A 23,059-nucleotide genomic window follows, 5' to 3' on the forward strand; every position below is an offset into this window, starting at 1 on the left:
TTGATCCAAAAAAGGCTGAACACTTTGGCTGTAAATGTCCTCATTTTCTGACCGTTTTCTATTGAAAAGAAAAACCTCGGAATGGAGAGAAAAAATAGTTAAATACCTAAATAAAGCAATACAGAGTGGACAGCAGACAGGCCAGACTGTTATTTACACCCACACACATTAGCGCCACTTTACAGAGTTTGCCAGTGAAAGCGCTACTTTCTTTTTATCTTCTTTCTTTGAACAACATTGTTTTCCCAGGGTGGGTAAGTGCGCCATTCCTAAAGGGACTGCAATACCTGGTTGATGGGTAGAGTGGAAACGTTTAATATGATCGTTTTCAACTTTTTAATTATTTTAGCTTATAAAATACGGCTCTGTGTTTGGGGATGTGGTCTTTTTTAAACCAAACTGCATAAATTTTGAAAGGATATAAGCAATGGACATTGAAAGGGGTTCCTTCCTGGTCCTGTAACCATGTCTTGAACCTTTCAGGCAAAATCACTTACTGATTTCTGAATAATGAGTTAAAAACCGTTAAGGTAACCATGTTTTTTTCTGATTACAGTTCACATGCTTTGCCTATTCTTGCATTCCCTATGAGTGTTTGCTTTTTCCAGGGTGTTATTCATTTTTTTCAGGCAGCATTTTACTGTTGTCTAGTGCATAATTTGAATTTAGTCGCAGCACAATTGAGTTGTGCTGAAGGCAGTGCGAGTTTCTCTCAGTGGGGCAGTATGGTGTTCAGTGTGGGAGAGAATGTGGCACTCTGGCCAGAGTTGCTGAATTTGGAACTGGAGAACCATGTTCAGACCTTCAAAACCAGTTCACCATACCACACTCCTGACAGAGCTTATTCCGATGCTACACCTTAGAAGGCCCGATAGACCTTAGAAGCCCAGGTGTCTTAGCACCCGCAGGTGGACCTGTCCACCACAATCCATACTGCAGTTCACTTCCAGTCTTACGGGCAGGCATATGAAGAAGCACATCCTAGATCGACAGTGAATCTGTCACTGAGGTCACAAGACCCTTAATGCCAGTCCACTTCACCCATTGGTACCTCCATTGGCCTTTTTCCAGCACTAGCAGTGCAACTTGCCAGGGGTTGGCAATGTAGGATTTGCATGCCCACCAAACTTAGGGGGTGATTATAATGGCAGTGGGACCGCCACGTCACCCCGTCGGTGGCGGTCCCACCGCCATTGGTGACAGCATCACAGCCCGCCATATTACAATGGCGGGTGGTTACCTGGCGGTTGGAAAGACCAACCACCACGCACCCGACGGGCTTCTTGAGCCCGCCGGTGTGTGGTGGAGGGGCTCATGGTTCCTACAATGCTGGTGGTGCCTACCATGCACCGCAGCAGGGATTACGATGTCCCTTACCCGCCAGCTTATCAATGGCGGTTCACCTGCCATAGAAATGCTGGCGAAAGGGACATTGGGGGCCCGTAGCAGGCCCTTTTACCCCTGGCCCCCAGACATGGGCCCTTGGGGGCATCTATGATGCCCCACAACATATCACTGCACCATGTGGCAGGCACCGATATATTTAACATGTTCCTTTTTTTTTTACTTTGCGGCGGATGATGCAGCCAGCAGCACCTGCTGCAATGTAAAAGATAGGCACTGCGAACACCGTAGTGGCAGTCGCATTGTAATGCCTATCGTGGGGCCTCCACCTTGAAGGCCAGCGGTCCCATTCCCCGATTCGATGGCGGTGGTACTGAAGCCCGCCTGCCATCGTAGTCAGCCCCTAAGTTTGCATTTTATGAATATGATTCAGCGGGTAATAAATTGATGTTTGCAATTTAATTGACTTTGGTTGGCCTCTCATCTATGAGATTTCCCTGTTGAATGTGCCTTTACATTATACATTTTCGGTTGTATGAATTGATTGCATACTACACTCTCCTACAGGTATTAATTTGAGTGTCATTAGGAGTGTCTGGGACCAATTGTTTTCTTAGGAATTGTTTTCTTTACTAACCTTTGCAAAGGGCCCTAAACTTCACAGCAACACAAGTTACATTTCTTTTAGTAATTTGGGATCCGTTTGAGCTACAAAATTCTTTTGGAGGAAATCGTTAGATTATGCAGCAGATGATGTATTATGTGGCAAATATGATACAGCCATAGTTAAGTGGAAAACATTTTTCCACTTAATTTTGCCCCAACATTGTAGTTGATCAATTTGTAAGTTCCCCAAACCCAAAAGTCGAGTTTAGGCACAATTTGCATTTTAAAAGCAGCCCTATAACACAGGGCTACATTTAAACTGACCTCAGGCTTCAGCAGTGCACACATGCAAGCGCAGAAAGGGCTGCTGGCCTCTAAACTGCCATGCCTTATTATATTCTAGGGACTTAAAAGTAGTTCTAATCCCCCTGCCCTATTATGTACTAGGGCCTTATAGGAGAGGTCATGCCAATCATAGGGGTACCCTAACCCATAGTGCACCCTAGTGTATGTAGGTGTTTTCACTGTATTTTTAAGTGCCTCTTTCAGAATAGCACTGGCTGTTTAGGCAGAGGCCAGGGTCAGTCAGTCAGGTACCACCAGTACCAGTCAGCAAAAAGTTAGGGAGTGCCCAGGGCGGCTTTGCAACACTAGAGAAACACAAACTCAGAATGTAAAACATAACACCATGGTTGGGGGGTTCTCTTCAATAATCAGAATTGATTTCTATCCTAATGAACCCATTTTCCAACATTAGGATAGGGAAAGACTGGGGAAAAATCATAACGTTCTAATCTATACATTGAAGTTTTTATGCAGCTATTTGATGACGGTTAATAGCTCACTGTTCAATGTTAGGATTTTAATTTATAAACTTCAAATACCAAAAGAATATCTCAGACAAAAGCAGTAACTCACTGACCTTTTGAATTAAAACTTTCACTAGACAAGCCTTCGATCTCTCTCAAAAAAAGAACATTAATCACCAAAGTTATCTTCACATTTTTATTGTTGCCTGAAAATTGCTGGAGACCAGGAATGCAGCAGCAGGTACTTTTCAAACCATAATGCACTTGCAAACACGACGCCCCCACCCTAAGTCAGCGGCCTTTGTTTGCTTTGTGCATTAAGATACAAGATTCATATATATGTTTTTTTTAAACATTTGGTCTCATTACTATATGAATGTAAATAACAATAAAGCATACATGCAAACTGTGACTACATGCCTGCTTTTCTCAATATTTCACTTCGAAAGTATGCAATTGTATTTGTTTAACGGGCGGTGATTTGTATAGGGTCACTGGAAAGTGCACAAGGTTGTCCCTGTCCCCCCCCAGAATTTTAGTGTCTCCTACGCCCCTGCCTATTGGCTATGCCAATGCTTGTTTAGATTAGTGACTAAAGCCTTGGCTAGACCTAGCACGTACACGCCAATAGACCCGATTCGAGCGAGAGACCCCCGATGTTGAAGCCAAAAATCGCTTTATTTTAGTTGGCTCCCGCCCTAAATTGTCCCCGTTTCAATAGAAATCACTCGGGAAAATCCCTTCCCCCAATTTCTTTTTTCCAAACATCTCCCGCTTTCCTGTTCTAAAATATTGGCATGTATGCCAACAAGGCAGGGTGGAAGCACGTTTGTGGACTTCCCAAGAAGTAAGACATTCGTAAGTGTTTAAGCCGACATAGTTGAATGTGTTTTCTTTGCAATCCATCATCTAAATCTTATTTTGAAAACCTTTTGCCCGAGTTCAGCGTCAGCACGCAGCGCCGTGTGTATTCGACCAGTTATTATTGTGATCGCCATTCAGTGTGACCCTTTCTTTCCTAATGACGATGCACTTTTTTATTAAACAAGTCTAGGATCGCAGTTTTGGTCTGTTACAATTACAACTGTTCAGAGTTTGCACTCCCACAGATATGACATTGTGCTTGGTTTTCTTTTCCTAGTACTGGCGAAGATAGTGCTCGAACTTCCTTTCCATTGCTGTAAGTGGACCATGAAGATGAGCCCCGAGCAAGGCGCCGACGTCAGAAGGTCACGCGGCTCCTACGTCGTCCTGAAGGTCCACCTTGTGCAGAGAGAATGGGATCTGCCCTCCTACTCTTCAAAGAGCTGTGTCATGTCACCTCAGCGGCACTCTGAGATGGGCACAGTTGAAGTGTCGTATTGTTCTGAAATGTCTTTGTCAGCCCCTTTACTTACAAACTAGAAATGTACCCTATGTTCGGAAGGCAAATGAGTACATTTAATTTTCAGAAGAAATTGTACAGATAAGAAGGCTGAAGTTCTGATGTACGTGGTTCGATTTTACTACCCCTTGGCGCCCTCATGCCTTCTTGTGACTGTTGTTCTGTCCCGTTGGAACTAATCCCCACTGTTGAAAACTCCTACGTTGGAACTTGTACGATATTCGATGTTTCTCAAAGAATTCCATTACAGGAAACAACAACCAGTATTGGAAAGGAAAGCATTACATGCTAATGTCCACTCCCGAGGTAATGTTTGATAGCTTGGGATAAGATATTATGCAACAGCAGCAGTCTTAACTCATTCCTACTGGCAGCATCTTTTGGAATGTTTTATCTACTTTCCAAGCATTGGATATAAAAAGGTCACCTTTTGTCCAAGCACATTACCAGGATGAGGAAATTAAAGTATAAAGCAGAGCGAGAGAGAGACTTTAAGATAGGGCTATTTGAACTTTCAGTGGCACATCGCATTGCTAAACATGTCCTTTGGGGCCTCTGCATATTTACATTGTTACTTGGGAACTTAGATTATTTTGTTAACATTTTAATTTTAATATAGGACATGTAGGAATGTATTGTGCACTTGTAAATGACTGACTAAGAGTATTGATATACATCTCCAGATCATAATCAGCAAAGCCCACACAACTATATACAGTAAAGTACCATGGAAAGAGCTCAAATGCGCAGCTAGGGGATAACCTACACTAATACAGAACATAGCCAGAATTGGCAGCTGTAAATAAAAAAAAGGCACGAACATTGAGAGCATAATGTCATCAAAATAAATTTTACTTTAAAACAATGCGTTGGTGTTCCCTGCTTGGTGGTACCATGGCAATGGTCTGTTTATGGAGATTTCATAGCTGCTAAAACTGTGATTGTGTATTGAGTGGGTAACATGTTTATATTCATATGGCGAGATAATATGCGAAAACTAAGTTCTTCAGAACGGTTCAATTTAGGTGACAGAAAGCGAACCTTATATAAATATAGAGGGCAAGATAGTATTTCCGAATTAAGCATTCAACTTGACAGTGTTTCTTTGAAATCTTTTACATAGCTAAATACATCGTTGCAGCAGGGACCCAAATCAGAAGCGGGCAGCATTGCTACCTCAACCCTTGGGAAGTCTGCCCTGGTCAGCCACTGACTCACCAACGAGCCAGTGTCGAGGAGAACCCTGTTAGTGAGTTGGCTGGAGGTCCCAACCTCCAGCCGACTCACTGTATGCAAGGAAGATGGCCACTCTTCTGAAGACAACCATATTCCTACATGCACCACCTGTAGATTGGCTGTGTGGTGTCCAATCTGCTGCAGGGACCAGAGAAGAGGACCCGCACGCCTGTGCCTGGTGTGTCTTTACCGCAGACAGAGGAGGACACAGATTGAATTACATTGAGGTCTGACTGAGGCCTAATGTAGAAACTCGCATTTGGTGAGAAACATAAGACTTACAGACTGAGCGCACAACTCTGCCTGAGGAGGGGGGAGCACTGCACCGGTGCCTGAAACCTACACCTGCGTTAACCTAATACTGAGAGCGAGTAGGAGCAGGTGGAGGGGAATCCTTGCCCATATGACAGTGGCCCTGCATCAGAGTACCCTCGTTTTTTCATTGTATAGTATTCTGACTTAAAGTGGATTAAAGTACTTCCCTTTTACAAGTGTAAGCCCTGGGCTGCGCTATCAAGTTATTACTCTGTTGGGCGTTTGTTGAGTGTGAAGCCTCTTTCCTCCCACACCAACCTCCCTGAGAAGCCTGTGACTGTTCACAATCGCTACTACTGAGATAAATGCTGAAACAGTGCTTGTCCTAGTTTCCAGAAACATAGTAGGATGGGCCCCGGAACTTCAGAGGCATATGACCCCAGCCTCCATGTCCCTCAGAATTGAGTCTGGTAACGGCCACTACACAACCACTCACACAGAAGGGGGCCCCCAAAACTATACATTGGCAGGAGAAGCATGGGAAGCTGAGAAATACTATCAAGACAAAATCTCTCTGCCTGTAGGATATAATCAAAGTGCTAATCGTCACTGATATATTTACACTCAAACATGAAAAACTGGCCTTCCACAATGCAAAACACAAGTTGGATACAACATTATTAAATGTATTCAATAAATAACAGAACATACAAATGTTTGAAATATAATGAACCTTAAATGACCCAAGCGCAACCAACAACGCACACACACTATCGTTCATACACATATGTCCTAGAAAGATAAGGGTTCAAAATAATCAAAATTCGAATACATACAAAGATCCACAAACCCCCTTTCATCATCACAATTAATGACACTGCGAGTTCCACAATGGTCGAATACAGGGTTATTTCATAGAAAAGGAACAATAGGTGATACACGTCATGAATCAAAATCAATTTCTTATTGACATGGTTGTATATATTGGGGGGAGACAGATACACATAGAAATTCCAGCACCGATGCGCATTTCGGTGGGTTAGCCCGACGTCAATCGCTTCCTCCGGAAGGAGAAGTTCAAGATGTTGACTCTGGCTGCGGTCTTGGCTGCCCTCGACCCTGGAGACTGGATGGTAGCGTTGGACTTGCAGGACGCATATTTAGTAACTTGTGCATTTGAAAGAGACACGTTAGTGATAGATTCCTTACCGCCCCACTCATCCTCCCCGTTCTGCGAACTGATTTCTAGGGTTAAGGTCATCCCTTTCATGGCCCTAGTTTCTTGGCACCAGTGGTCAGTTTCTTGCATGGCTCTGCGTTCCTAGCACAGAAAGTCGTGCACAGAACTGACGTCAGCGCACATGGGTGGCGCCTAAGTAGTCTCCGTGACGTCATCTCAGTGCTTACGACACCAGTGACGGACGCGGAGCCGCACAACACCACCTACTGACGCGCGGGGTACTGCTAGCAAAACTTTCCGGATCCAGTCTGACGCCTGGGGATATTCTAAGGTAAGGAATCTATCACTAACTAATTTCTCTTACAGATATATCGTTACACAAGTAGTAACTTGTGCAACAGCAATGGTAGGAAAAGTCCTCCATGTGGTAATGGGCGGGCATCCCTGCCCTGAGTGCCCCAACTGTACTGATGCCTTGAACCCTAATGCTGATTTTTGTTGTCATAGGCAAACAAGGATCATGGGTGTGCGCCGTACCTAAGGCCTGTCTCGCGGATTGCGTCTAGTTGGACCAGAAGGGGCACCCCACGCGCTACCCTCATAGTGGTGGAAGGCTACTGTGTTCAACAAGAGTTAAGCTGCATGAGCGCGGTAGTGGCAGCATACCGTGTAGTGATCAGTAGGAGTGAACAGGTCCTTTTTAGCCTATGTCACTGCAGTGATGCCTACAGGCTCAAATTGTTAAAGTTCCGCTGCTGCACGCTTTGCTCACCCTTGGCCTACATAACTTTAATGGGGAGTGCTGCACAGCACATGAGTGGTGTATCTGTGCTTGGTGTATGTGTGCCTGGGAAGTGTACAAAGCAGGGATAATGCAGTACTCTGCAGTGCATTTTGAATGCATGTTTTTGGTGTATGTGTACCTGTGAGTGGTACCGTACAAGAAAGGTGCAGTCCTGTGCAGTGCACGCAGGTTAATTACATGTGCTGGGTGTATGTATGCCTATGAGTGGTACCATCACCTGCACCACCTCTTTAGATGAACCAGCCGTGCTCATAGAACACCTGCACTTCCAATTGCAGCTCAGCCACTCCAGGACCCTCTCAGGCACCCTCGCTTACCGACCGCTAGGACCCCACACCACCTTAAGCAACCTTGTCACGAATTCACCATCAGATCCAAGGGCTACCTCCTACTCCGCAACCTCAACATTCATCTTAATGACCCTATGAATTGCAATGCCGCTGACCTCCTAGGAAGCCACAACCTCGGACTCATGCAGCTTATACAAGGACCCACTCACATCGCTAGTCACACACTGGACCCACTCTTCACTGCCAGCAACTAGATCACATTCAGCCATATTTCCCCGCTCACATGGACGCACCGCTCCTGCATACACTTCAACAACAGCGTACCCCAACCAACCAACCTAAACATACCTTCAACCTAAGCCGCAACTAGAACAACATAACAGAAGCAGACTGAACACGCCCTCAGATCCAACCAACCGACCCTCACAGGCAACCTACAGAATATCCTATCCACCTTCAACAGTTGGATCTCAGACTGCACCAACACTTTGGCCCTCATGAAAAAGACCAGACACACAAGAACATGGACTCAAGCTTGCTGGTAGACGGAGATCCTAAGAGACTCCATGACAGCTATTGCAAGCAGCTGGAAAGAAGATAGAAGACCAGCTGAGAGAACATCTCAAGAGACACCTACAAATCCGCACTCAGAAGGGACCATGCACAGATCAAAGTAGCCAGGAAAGGTGCCCTCGTGATCAGACTCTGATCCTAAACCAACTCCAGCAAAGAAGTCTTCAACATCATCAAAGAATTCCCCAACCCGACAGCTGCCACCAACACCATCTTCCCTTTACTCATCCTCTGCGATATTTTAGACTTTTTCCGCAACAAAATTCTCAAGATCTACTCCAACTTCGCACTCCAACCCTTCCATGCAGGAAATCATCATGCTTCCTCCACCACCATCAGGAGCACTCACCTGCTAGCAAACTGGAGCCCCCTCACCACAGATAACACCTCCAGAATCATGCAGACCATTCCCTCACGGTCTCCCTCAAACCCTTGCTCCAACCGTATAACCTGGGAAGCACACTGATCAACGCCAACCTCACCTACACCATCAACTCTTCTATTCTCAGCAAAAACTTCCCAGACAGTTCAAAATACACAGAGGTCACTGCTCCGGTGAAGAAATGCTTGGCAAACTCAAAAGACCTCATCAAGTACAGGCACATCTCGCTCCAACCCTTCCCGATCAAAGTCCTGGAGAAAGATCAACTAGCAGCTCTCTGCTCATCTTGAACAGCACCACCTCCTGTACTTCACCCAGTCAGAGTTCCGCAACAACCACAGCATGGAGACCACGCTCCTGGCTGCAACAGACGACATCTGATCAATCATGAACAGAGGAAAAACTGCTGCACTCATCCTGATCGACCTCTCAGCGTCGTTGGACACTTTCTCCCACGGCTACCTCATCACCAGACCCCAGGAATCCAAGGGACTACCCCAAGTTGAATTGCCTCCTTCCTCTCCAACACGACTCAAGGAGTCAGAGACTCCACTTTCTCCTCTGAACAGAAGAGCCTCATCTGTGGAGTCCCCCAGGGCTCCTCCCTCAGTCCAACACGTTCAATGTTTACATGGCATCTCACCCGCATCATAAGAACCCACAACATCAACATTGTCTCCTACACCGATGACACTCGGCTCATCCTCTTTTTCACCGACACCAACAACACTACCAGGAACAACTTCACTACCTGCATGTCCGACGTGGCCAACTATATGCGAGAGAACTGCCTCAAACTCAACACAGTCAAAGTGGAGATCTTGATCTTCAGAAATAAGACCTCGCCAATGGAATTCTTCCTGGTGGCCACCCAACCTGGGTCCGACACCCAAACCCAAATACCATGCCAGAAGCCTCAGAATCAATCTTGACAACAAGCTCTCGATGAACAAACAGATCAATTCTGTGAACGCATCCTGCTGCCACATCCTCAGAATGCTTTGGAAAATCTTCAAATAGCTACCCATGCACACAAGACGCACTCTAACCCAGGCCTTCATTACCAGCAGACTTGACTATGACAATGCACTCTACATCGGCATCTACAACCAACTCGCACAAAGACTTCAAACCATCCAGAACTCCGCCCCCAGACTCATCCTAGATGTCCCAAGAATTGCACACATCACCCCCTACCTTGCAAAAATGGCACTGCCTAACCATCCAGAAATACTGCAAATTCAAGCTTCTCATCCACGCCTACAAAGCCCTCCACAATGCAGGATCAGCCTATCTCAATGACCGACTCCAACTCTACCAACCCTCCAGACAGCTACGTTCCACCTCTCTCCCTCGCACAAATACCCTGCATCCACAGAAGCAAGATAGAGGAGGACGCACATTCTCCTACATTGCCACCATAAGTTGGAACAAGCTCCCACTCCACATCAGAACCAGCACTCCAGTCCTCAACTTCTGCAAGAAGCTAAAGATCTTTTTGTTCAACTAGGAGCACCACCGGACCTACGCTACTGCTCCTGGATAGCTCCACAAGTGATGAGCTGCGCCATACTAATCTACATAACATAACATATGTTACATGACAGGTGTAGTGCTTTGCAGTGTGTGTATGTTGAATACATGTGCTAACTGCGTACTGCATGTGTGCCTGTGTATGCTGCAATGCATTAAGGATGTAGTGGTGTATAGTGCGTGCATATTAAATGCATGTGCTGAATGTTTGTGTGCCTAGGAGCGGTACAGTACAGTGGAGTGTGTGCATATGCTGTATACATGCACTGGGTGCTTGTGTGCCTGTGAATGGTACAATACATGGAGGACCCTGGGTTTCGTTTTGGGAGACCCAGTCCTATACAGTGAAACATGATGAGAGAGGAATCCTCCTAGATAGATTTGTGTATTGCTGCATTCCTGTAAGCTGGGTGGGACACACACTGGAGAGGGGAGAGCCAGGTTTTCCTCATACACTTCAAAGGGTGCTCTTTTATTCATTAGGGGGTCACAGAGAAGGGGCCTGTGCACCTCAAGAAGGAGATGGGGGTGATAAGAGAATCGTATAGAGTAAGGCTGATACCCGCGGCTAACCTTTTGATGCAGATCACTGTGGCTGTGTTGTGGGGCTATCAGCTTTGGAGTCACTTTTGCTGTGACAGACTGCTTTCAAGAGGAAGAGAGGACAGAGGAGTGGGCACTCGTACTCTAATTCACAGTTGGGATCTAGAAAAGGACTATAAGAAGGGGAGTTTAAGACCCCAACAATTTTCCAAAGAGCTGGATGGGCTGTGTCAGGAGGGGAAGCTCTGCAAGTCTTCTGACCATGACCAGGACTGGGGGCCAAGGCTTGCTAGTCTCCCTGCTGGGTGGGGTAACACCACCCAGGGAATCCCAGACTACCTGCCCTGTAGCCTGGTGCACCATCCCCTGCCTGCTTACCAAGACAAGTGTGCCATGTGAGGAAGAGGAAAGCGTTGGAGGGAGCAAGGTCCAGTGGGAATCCCGGCTGAGTGAACTCCTGTTGCGAGGAGTGAGGAAACATCTGCTGCACTGATTGGGTCATGGCACATGTGCAGGACAAATTTTGGAGACCCCCATATGCCACGGGATGGCTGCCGTGAAGTGAGCTGTGTTGAATGCTGTGTCGATCGGGCCGGAGCCCTGTGCAACTAAGGATCGGCAACCCCGTATGCCAGAAGATGCGGCCTTGCGGGCACCTGCTATGCCAAGTGGGTTGAGTACCCGGTACAGTAGGGACACTGTGACATGGAATGCCAGATGAAGTCGCTGGAGCTAGTCAGAAGTGTTTACTGCCCCAGAACATTTTTGAAGGACCCCTCCTACGCATCTACCCCCGGATGAAGGATCAGCATTAGGAACTTCTTGTCCTCTTCCCCCATCAGTTACCCCAGGAGTGTGACCGCGTGTGAGGAGATTGGGGATTGGTGAAAGCAGCCTGCTAGGGCCGTGTGCTGTGAACTCACCTAGACCAGCCTGATCAGCGATGAACCAGGTGGCTTTGCTGTGGCGATCTCTGTCGGAGTTTCATAGGGGGCGTGTTTGTCAGCGCAGTTGGAGATCCATGTGTGGAGTTCCCGGCTGCGAGTTTGGGGTCAGTTGCGGTGGTGGTGGGGTCGTGGTTGAGGGTGGAGTTGAGCAGCTCCTCGGTGACTCTGCTCCAGTTCCTTTGCGGAGGGCGTGGAGCAGGTTTGGGCGGTTTTGGTTTGTCAACAGGGTGGTGTATGCTGTGGTGGTCAGTCCATGGGGGATGTTTGGTGTGACTGAAGTGGATACTGTTTCCTCCTGCGAAGATGGGGTCGAGGGTGTGTCCTACCTTGTGGGTGGGAGTGGTGAAGAGCTGTTTCAGTCCGATGTTGGCGAGGTTGCCCAGGAGGGTGGAGGAGTTGGGGTCGCTGGGGTTGTTGAGATGGAAGTTCAGGTCAGAGTGGACTCTTGAGACTCAGACTACAAGTGGGGCATAACCTGGATGTTGTCAATAGTGAATGGGAAATAACCTCTATCTCTAGAGCAAGGAGAAAGTGGGTCAGAAAGCTGCCTAGGAAACACTAGAGCCCTGACCTCAGGGGGATTGTGTAGTTATTTGTTAATGTTGTATTTTTCCTTTGTGTTGATAGATTTAGAAATAAATTACTTCTCTTTTTTTCATAAAAGTGACAATTTATTGCTGCTGCTGTTTGCGTGTTGAGTTGTGAGTCTGTTTTCACTCTCCTGTAACCTCTTCCCCCAGAAAGAGCCTTGGACTGCTCTGACCACACTATTCCTGAGAGTCAAGTGCTGAAGGTGTACTTCAGGATCCATAGAAGGTCGGACCGTGGGACATCAGGAGTAAAAGGGCTCTACCCCCACAACTGGGCGCAGTAACCTCTGCTTGCCCCATGGGAGTTCCGACAGGCACATGGACCAGAGGAGATTAGGCAGAAGAAAATTAATAGCCTTTTGCTAAACATTGATGCTAAGTTTCAAGCAGGCAATATTGCACATTTCAATATATAATTAAATAGTTATAAAATAAAAATCGATTGGTCTTGCCATACTCATTGATGTAGATCTTGAAAGTTTGAATTTGCAGCTTTTTCTAAATATTAGAAATTAGTATTTATTTTTCTTCCATGTGACACTTGCATCCTCTCGTAGGATATATTGCTTTCCAAAACACATTATCTTTTTCAGATTCACATGGTAAAGTTACTTTCTTCACTTTTTCATCCCTTAATTGAACTTTGTGCAACTAAGCAAAACATTTGTGCACACTTATAGTTGCTTTATAATTTTTTTCTTTCGTTTTTAGTATAAGGCATATGTAGCAAGAGCCTTGCTTCAACAGTCAAATAACAGGGGGTCTCGTCTTTTGGGGGAGATGGGGAAACAAAAGACGGGGTTCCTTACACATTGTGGGTGTGCGTTATACCATGACTAAGCAATTTATATTTATTAGACTGCACTGTTGTTATGGGTGTTGAAAAAGGACCAGATTATTTTTAAGGTAAATTGTATTCAATTTCCTTTTTTGTATGATCTCCCTGAATTTTTCACCTATTAATTATTTATTTTTGCTGGTAATTTGACTCTGCATGGTACACTCCTCTTTCTAAATATGTACTGTAAAATAGTTTGCACCAGTGGAATGGAAGTTAAATGTCATACGTGTGAATAGAGCATAGTCATACCATCCACATGCATTACTAAATTGTGTGGCTCCAGGGAAATAATTTGAAGGATGGCTTGGCACAAGTGGTATATCCTGGCTGAGTGCATAGATTTAGTAGTTCAATTAGATCATCACTTATATGACTGTCATTCAGAAAAAAAATCTGTGTTAATAAAGCGGCCTAAGTTAATGAAGAATAAAGTCACTGAAAGACCGAGCCTATGCAGTTGGGCAGTAAAAGCAGACTGATATCTAAATAATGGAGAGAAAAAGGACATCCACAGGGTTTATGTTTCTATTTTGGCTGATCATGTAGTTTTTGTAAAATGCGACCGAAGTAAACCTAGTTTATTTAAGAATCAAGCATTGGTAATGTTATCCACAGGGAGGCAGCAGCCACAGAAAACTAGATTCATCAGCAATGAAAGGAACTGCCTTGCTAAGTGAAGAAAATGAGTCCGTTCTAAAATGAGTTGTAAATACTATGTAGTCAATTGTTGCTCATAAAGAAAATTATTTTGTCAGAAGGTCAGGAGAAGGTGTTCCGGATCTTTTAGATCTAGGAGCCTTAGGGAACTGCATAGATGTTTTTTCAATCTCTACAAAATCATGTAATTAAGAAAAATATTCCTGAATAGCTAGGCAATGGAGGGTTCTATTCTGTCTTCAGCTCCAGTTCGGTTTCAAACTAACATCACTTCTTTGGTCTCTTTTTTGCACCATCATGAAAATATTTACTTTGATTTGATGTCTCTCAATTCAGTGTAATCTTGGAAATTCGTTAGTTTACTTTATATAAGCCTTCTATTGCTTGGGCTGCAAGAACAGTGCAATTGGATTCTGATTATTATCAGATTAATTGTTTGATTACATGTAAATCAGGAGCGATTATTCCTTATAAAGTGCCTTTAGAAACTGGCATATCACCAGTTATTGCTTGTATACTTTTGTACCCTCTTTTTTTATGGACATTTTAGCAACGTATTCAATAAGTAAAAGTAAATATGTTGCCCCACATAGAATTTGATTGTAAGATCGATTTGAAACCAGTTGCACAAATAATCTGATAGAGACGTTTAGCTGCAGATTCCTTACCTTTGAATTTCCCTGACTTCAGGCTGGAACCGGAAACTTTTGCTGAATTATACCCCTGGCGCGCACCATCGGGTGGCTCCATTCGGCTCCGCGTAATGTCGTTGGAGTCTAAAATCAGCCTGAGCCCACACTCCTAAGCAGCTATGAATATGTGATAAATTACAGACTAGTTCCTAATAATGTTTAAGCTAATGCACTATCATGACAGAAACCCACTTAAAGCGTGAGTCTGTTGATGGATGAGCTTCCTAAATTTTGTCCCCTAAGATTTTGAATGGCCATTCTATTGCCTTAATTAATGTGGAATAATTTTTGACAAAACTATGAGCATAAAATTAGTCTGTAAATAAGGAGACATGGTTAATGGAACAAGAAGATCAGCATGAAAGAGATGGATTTTTGTATCATGGATAACCTATATTTTTGATGGATACATCTAACCACAGATTCCTCAACACTATAATATATTTCCCACCACTAGGGATTTACTTCCAAAAGAAAAGTTCGCACAGTCCGGAGCCTCTACAGGGGGGACCATTTCTTTCCTTTACTCACTCATACGATTTCTGGGCTCACACCACACCCCTAGACACCAGGAACTACTAGATGTTTTTTTAATCTCTACAAAATCATGTGATTAAGAAACAAATTCCTGAGTAGTTAGTCAATGGAGGGTTCTAGTCTGTCTTCAGCTCGGTTTCAAACTAACATCATTTCTTTGGTCTCTTTTTTGCACCATCATAAAAATATTTACTTTTATTTGATAGATGTCTCTCAATTCAGTGTAATCTTGGAAATTTGTTAGTTTACTTTATATAAGCCTTCTATTGCTTGGGCTGCAAGAACAGTGCAATTGGATTCTGATTATTATCAGATTAGTTGTTTGATTACATGTAAATCAGGAGCGATTATTCCTTATGAAGTGCCTTTAGAAACTGGCATATCACCAGTTATTGCTTGTATAATTTTGTACCCTCTTTTTATGGACATTTTAGCAATGTATCCAATAAGAAAAAGTAAATCTGTTGCCCCACATAGAATTTGATTGTAAGATCGATTTGAAACCAGTTGCACAAATAATCTGATAGAGATTTTAGCTGCAGATTCCTTACCTTTGAATTTCCCTGATTTAAGGCGGGATCCGGAAACTTTTGCTGAATAATACCCCTTGCGCGCACCATTGGGTGGCTCTATTCGGCTCCGCGTAATTCGTCGGAGTCGGTGGCGTCGGTAGCATCGGTTGTGATGTTGCAGTACCTAAATAGGCACCACCTATGTGGGCGGACGTCAGTTGTTTTCTTCCCATGCTAGTTAAGCACCGATCCGGGAAGAGCTAACCCTCTGTCTCTTTTTGACAGGCCTTTTCTCAACATTTTGTCAAATTTGGAACTTTTTCCTACTTCGTGTGCGAGGATGTCTTCGTGGAAGACCAAGTTCTAGCCATGCGGTGCTTGCTACCGCATGTCGGTTACCGACCCCCACCTCGTCTGTCTTTGGTGTCTCTTGTGCAACCACGATTCGAAGTCGTGCTCAGACTGTCGGGCTATGGCTCCAAAGGCCTTGTGGGAGCAGTCTATAAAGTTCCTTGCGGCCCGACAGTCGACACCATCCAGCGAGACCACTCGAAGAAGAGGAGGTCCCGGGACCTCTCCAAGAGCCCAAAGGCCTCTTCTTCCCACTCAAGGTCTTCACGACATTCAGGGAAAAGGCAGAAGAAGAAGTCCAAGCGGACTTCCTTTTCGCCTCTATTGTCATCCATCGACTAGAGAGGTAAGGAGCACCGACGTTTTAGACACAGTTCTGTGGAGCCCCGGTCGACTTCTCGCCTCCCTCTCTTTCTGGGAGTCGGAGCAACCCCCACTTAAATGAAAGAATTTTACGAGGCCATGTGCCATGTGTTTTAGTGGGCCAACCACTCTGGTGAGCTCTCTGGCACCGTGGGGTCGGAAGGGGATTGGATTCGACATCGGCTCTGGCCACAGCGCCAGTGGTGCCTCAGGAATCCGATTCTGGTCGACGCCGGTCGTGCCATTGCGACCTCATCCGGCTTCAGACCCGAAGTCGTTGCCGCCCACTGTCAGCACCAGCCCCATCCTTATCCCCGGCGACACGGAGTCGTAACAACGTTGCTCGATGCCGATTCCAGCACCGATTGAACCCAGGGGTTCTATGTTGTCGCCTGAACACTTTGAGGATGTGTTAGGCTCAGGAGAGAAATGGAAGGCGTCTGTTGCATCTACTCTGTTATTTTTTGTTCACAAAAACAGGGGAAAAGTGACAATGTGTGTTGACTGTAGAGTCCTCAATAGAATCACAGTAAATAATTATTGTACCTTGCAAATTATTGTGTGGTGTTGGATCAGATCTGAAATGCAAAGAAATTCACAAAACTGGATCTCAAAGGAAATTTGCATAAGTCCTAAAAGGGTGATGAATGGAAAATGGCATTGTGTAGTAAATATGAGTTGTTCAAATACCATGCCAGCAATTTTGAATTCTGCAACTCTCCTGCAGCATTTCAGTATTTGTTTGATTAAGTATTGATCAGATTTGGTGTGTCTGTTTAGATGACATTTTGATTTATTCAAGCTCAATGTAAAATCACATATCATATTTGGGTAGTTTTAGAATGATTTAGAGCTCATCATCTTTTTTGCTAAGATGGATAACCATATTTTCCCCTCTTCTACTGATAAGGTTCTGGGATACATATTTATGCCTGAGGGCATTTAGATGGATGTAAAGAAAGTTTCAGCAATTGTTCAGTGTCCCACACTAACTTCAGTTAAAAAGGCTATTTAAAGTTTTTGGTCTTTTATAGGAGGGTCAATTATCAGTTTTCTGATATCACTAAGTTACTACAAACGGGAGCAGTTTTTATTTGGTTAAAATAGTCTGGTTATGCTTTTTGGTTCCTTAAGACGCATTGTTCTTGTTCTCCTATCTTGAAGCATACTAATGTAAAATATCCTTTTATTTTTTAAACAGATATTTCCCACCATGCCATGGAGAGTGATTTAACTTGGAGTAATCCAAACACTGCAAGGATTCATCATGTAGCTTTTTTTTTTTTAAACAATGTCCGCCAGCAGAGTTAAATTACACATAATACGGGCTCCCGGTTTTATGGTATTTCCTTTCTTAACATTTCCGACTGTATCTATCCATATTTATTTTGTGCCCATCTTGTTGGTCTTTATCTATATTTATTTTGTGTTTCAAGAATAAATGTAGCTGTAAAATGCTATATTTCTGAGTGTATATAACTCTTGGACATGCACTCAAACATGGATGCCTGTCACGTTTTAGCAAACTAAGCAGCCACGTATAACACAAGACTACACTCACAGGTACATATTAGCATCATACTACAAATATTACAAATATATGTTAACATATGTCTGTATTTAAGGAATTCTCATCTCGTATTTTAACCCTCCATGCTGTCTGCCTGCTCAGCTGTTGCCTATAATTCATGAAAGACAGCATGGAGAGTTTCTCACAAGAAGCACCATTTTCAGTATTTTTTCACGTTTAAAAATTAATACAGACAGGAAACAATCAATCAATCAAGGAATTTGTAAAGCGCACTACTTACCCGTGAGGGTCTCAAGGCGCTGAAGGGAGGGGGGAACTGCTACTGCTCGAAGAGCTAGGTCTTGAGATGTCTTCTGAAGGTGAGCAGGTCCTGGGTCTGCCGTAGGTGGGTGGGGAAGGTGTTCCAGGTCTTGGCGGTGAGGTAGGAGAATTATCTGCTGCTGGTGGTCTTTCGTTGGATGCGGGGGACGGCCGCGAGGGTGAGGTTTGCTGAGCGGAGCTGGCGGGTGGGGTTGTAGAAGTTGTCTGTCGTTCAGGTAGGCTGGTCCGGTGTTGTGGAGTGCTTTGTGTGCGTGGGTGAGGAGTTTGAAGGTGATCCTGTTGTCGACGGGGAGCCAGTGCAGGGCTTTCAAGTGGGGGGTGATGTGGCTGCGTCGGGGTACGTCGAGGATCAGACGTGTGGAGGCGTTTTGGATGCGTTGTAGTCGATGCAGGTGTTTGGCTGGGATTCCTGCGTAGAGTGCGTTGCCGTAGTCCAGCCTGCTGCTGACGAGGGCCTGTGTAACAGTTCTCCTTGTTTCGGACGGGATCCACTTGTAGATCCTGCGGAGCATGCGGAGGGTGTTGTAGCAGGAGGAGGAGACAGCGTTGATCTGCTTCGACATGGAGAGGGAGGAGTCGAGGACGAATCCGAGATTGCATGCGTGGTCGGTAGGTGTGGGTGCCGTTCCCAGTGTTGTAGGCCACCACAAGTCGTCCCAGGCCAAGGGGGTGGATCCGAGGATGAGGACCTCTGTCTTGTCCGAGTTCAGTTTCAGACGGCTGCTCTGCATCCATTCGGTGACGGCCTTCATTCCCTCGTGGAGGTTCATTTTGGCGGTGTGCGGGTCCTTGGTGAAGGAAAAGATGAGCTGGGTGTCGTCGGCGTAGGAGATGATGTTGAGGTTGTGCTGACGGGCTACTTGTGCGAGGGGGGCCATGTAGATGTTGAACAGTGTCGGGCTGAGTGATGATCCCTGGGGTACGCCACAGATGATGTTGGTGGCTTCGGATAGGAAGGGTGGGAGTCGCACTCTCTGGGTTCTGCCGGAGAGGAAGGATGTGGTCCAGCTGAGGGCTTTCTCATGGATCCCGGCTTCTTGAAGGCGTGTTTTTAGGGTGCGATGGCAGACCGTGTCTAAGGCGGCCGAAAGGTCCAGGAGGATGAGGGCTGAAGTTTCGCTGTTGTCGAGTTGTCGCCTGATGTCATCTGTGGCGACGATGAGGGCTGTTTCAGTGCTGTGGTTTCGTCTGAACCCGGACTGGGACGGGTCCAGGATGTTGTTGTCTTCGAGGTGGCGGGTTAGTTGCGCATTGACGATTTTCTCGATGACCTTCGTCGGGAACGGGAGGAGGGAGATGGGTTGCAAGTTCTTGAGGTCCTTGGGGTCCGCCTTGGGCTTCTTGAGGAGGGCGTTGATTTCGGCGTGCTTCCAGCTGTCCGGGAATGTGGCTGTGTCGAAGGAGGCGTTGATGACCTTCCGTAGTTGTGGTTCGATGGTTGCGTCAGATTTGTTGAACACGTGGTGAGGGCAAGGGTCAGACGGTGATCCAGAGTGGATGGAGTTCATGACCTTGCGTGTTTCTTCATCGTTGACGTTGGTCCAGGAGGTCAGGTGGTTGGTCCAGGTGGTGTTGGCGGGGGAGGAGTCTGGCGCGGTCGGGTTGATCGGGATGTTGAAGCTGTTGTGGATGTCTGCTATCTTCTGGTGGAAGAAGGTTGCCAGAGCGTTACTCAGTTCTTGTGAAGGTGGGACGTCGTTGGCGTTGGGGTTGGAGAGTTCCTTCACGATGCTGAAGAGCTCTTTGCTGTCATGTGCGTTGTTGTCCAGTCTGTTTTTGAAGGAGGATCTTTTGGCCATTGTGATGAGGTGGTGGTGTCTACGAGTGGCGTCCTTGTGGGCTGCGTGACTGTCAGGTGTGCGATTGTGGAGCCATTTCTTCTCCAGTTTCCGGCAGGCGCATTTGGAGGTCTGTAGCTCGTCGGTGAGCCAGGTGGCATTCTTGCTGGCGTGGATGATGGGGGTTTCCTGAGTGGTGCGAGGGTGTTGGCGCAGTCTTCAATCCACTGTCTGAGGTTGCGGGCTGCTGTGTATGGGTTGGTGGAGGCCGCAGGTGGGTTCTCGGCGAGGGTGGAGGTCAGTTGGTCTTTGGTGACTTTGCTCCAGCAGCGACGTGGGAGTTGTTGGGTGCGGTGGTGCGTGGTTGGCTTCTCGAAGGTGAAGTGGATGCAGCGGTGGTCGGTCCAGTGGAGTTCGGTGGTGTGGTCGAAGGCGACGTGGGTGCCTGTGGAGAAGATGGGGTCCAGCGTGTGGCCGGCGGCGTGGGTGGGTGTGGTGACGAGCTGTCTGAGGCCGAAGTTTGCCAGGTTGTCGATCAGGGTGGTAGAGTTGGCATTGTTGTTGTTCTAGAGGTGGAAGTTCAGGTCCCCGAGGAGGATGTAGTCTGTGCAGGCGAGTGCGTGGGTGCTGGCGAGGTCGGCGATGGAGTCGCTGAACGGCACCCTGGGTCCCGGGGGTCTGTAGATGAGCGATCCTCTGAGGGTGGTGTTGGGGTCGGTGTGGATTTGGAAGTGCAGGTGTTCGGCGGTCTTGAGGGTGTCCTCTGCGTGGGTGGAGACCTTGAGGGTGGACTTGTGGAAGATGGCTATTCCTCCTACGATTCCGTTGGTGCGGTCTCTGCGGGTGATCTTGTAGCCGTCAGGGATGGCTATTGCGATGTCGGGCGCTGAGGAGTTGTTCCACTAGGTCTCGGTCAGGAAGGCCACGTCGGGGGCGGTGGTGTCGAGCAGGTCCCAGAGCTCGACGGCGTGTCTGCGTGCGGAGCGGGTGTTGAGGAGTATGCAGCAGAGGTGGTTGGGTCTGGTCTTTGGAGGTTTGCTGGCTCTGTCGCAGGTGAAGCTGCAGCTGCGGCAGGAGAAAGGTCAGTAGGTGCGCTTCGGGATGGCCTGGAAGCAGCTGTGGTTTCGGCCGGTATTGAGTGCGTGGAGGGCGGCAGCATCGTAGCGGTGTCTGGCGTAGTGGCGTTCGTGGGGTCCAGGGGTTCTGGCGCGGGCCAGGCACAGATGGGCGCAGACATGCTCGCCTCTGGTGCGCCAGCAGCGTGGCCGCGCAGCGGCCTGCATTATGAGGGGGGACGAGGGAGGGAGGAGTAGCTGGGAGGGGGGAGCAGGACGAATTGGGACACAGGGGGGGCGGGCCGCAGGGGAGGCAGCGGCGGGAAACGAGGGGCGGCGGGAGGGGGTGTGGAGGAACAAGCGGACGGGGCACAGAAGGGAGCAACAAACAGGCTAACAGAGCAAAGGGGGCGCAAGGGGCAACAGAGGGGGTACAGTTAGCAACAGTAACAACAAAAAGGAATAAAAATGAGAACAAGTGGAAAAACGAAAAAAACGCACGGAGCACAATCCGACACACAGTCAGGGGCAGACAAGGATACATACAAGCCCACCACTGGGCCACCAGGGATGAGGCACAGGCGGGAGCCTGCGGATGGAGGAGGGCCTCGAACTCACAGCAGTAGCGGGGCAATGGACACAACACTAGCAGGGTGAGCTAGAACGGTGGGGGAGTGGCCAGACCTTAAATCAGGGTCTAGGGTCGCTCCTTCACCGCGCAGTGGCCTGCATTATGAGGGGGGACGAGGGAGGGAGGAGCAGCTGGGAGGGGGGAGCGGGATGAATCAGGACACAGGGGGCGGGGCCGCAGGGGAGACAGCGGCGGGAACGCGGAAGGAGGGGGTGTGGAGGAACAAGCGGACGGGGCACAGAGGGGAGCAACAAACAGGCTAACAGAGCAAAGGGAGCGCAAGGGGCAACAGAGGGGGTACAGTTAGCAACAGTAACAACAAAAAGGAATAAAAACGAGAACAAGTGGAAAAACGAAAAAAACGCACGGAGTACAATCCGACACACAGTCAGGGGCAGACAAGGATACTTACAAGCCCACCACTGGGCCACCAGGAAAGAGGCGCAGGCGGGAGCCTACGGGTGGAGGAGGGCCTCGAACACATTGTTTTCTGTCTGTATTTATCTGTAAAGATCAGTAAAAACAGAAAAACTGAATCCTTACACATAATTGATAAGGGACTCATCACTATTAAGAGATTTTTTGAGCAATGGAAACAGTGGTTGGGGCTAACATACTGTAGAAGTTCATACTGATGATAAAGAAATATGCAGTGTCTAAAACCAGCCTGAGCCCACACTCCTAAGCAGCTATGATTATGTGATAAATCACAGAGTAGTTCCTAATAATGTTTAAGCTAATGCACTATCATGACAGAAACACACTTAAAGCGTGACTCAGTTGACGGAGGAGCTTCCTAAATTTTGTCCCCTAAGATTTTGAATGGCCATTCTATTGCCTTAATTAATGTGGATTAATTTTTGACAAAAGTATAATCATAAAATTAGTCTGTAAATAAGGAGACAAGGTTAATGGAACAAGCAGATCAGCATGAAAGAGATGGATTTTTGTATCATGGATAAACTATATTTCTGATGGATACATCTAACCACAGATTCCTCAACACTATAATATATTTCCCACCACTAGGGATTTACTTCAAATTAAAAAGTTTGCACAGTCTGGAGCCTCTACAGGGGGACCGTTTCTTTTCCTTACTCACTCAAACGATCTCTGGGCTCACACCACTCCCCTAGACACCAAAGGTTCTGGGATTCAATCTTAGCTATCCCACTGGAAAGGAAACAATGGACCTCACTATATAGGGACATTCCCAAATATAACCGATCCCTGTTTTTCAGGGAGGCACATTACAAAATTATGTACGACTGGTGCCTACACCCTCAGAGGTTGTGCACCATCTTACCTCATTC

The 23,059-nt window shown here is 46.7% G+C and overlaps 1 protein-coding gene across 1 annotated transcript in view; it reads left to right on the forward strand.

Annotated features, from left to right (window-relative positions):
* Window positions 1-5,008, forward strand: part of PIK3C3 (phosphatidylinositol 3-kinase catalytic subunit type 3) — an 855,016-nt gene extending 850,008 nt beyond the window's left edge. The window contains exon 25 of the mRNA XM_085629033.1: window positions 3,901-5,008. Coding sequence (XP_085485159.1) covers window positions 3,901-3,915 — 15 coding nt within the window. The 3' untranslated portion in view covers window positions 3,916-5,008. The remainder of the gene's footprint in view (window positions 1-3,900) is intronic.
* Window positions 5,009-23,059: the final 18,051 nt, after the last annotated feature.

This window comes from Triturus cristatus, chromosome 2_1 (genome assembly GCF_964204655.1).
Source record: "Triturus cristatus chromosome 2_1, aTriCri1.1, whole genome shotgun sequence".
Lineage (NCBI taxonomy): Eukaryota > Metazoa > Chordata > Amphibia > Caudata > Salamandridae > Triturus > Triturus cristatus.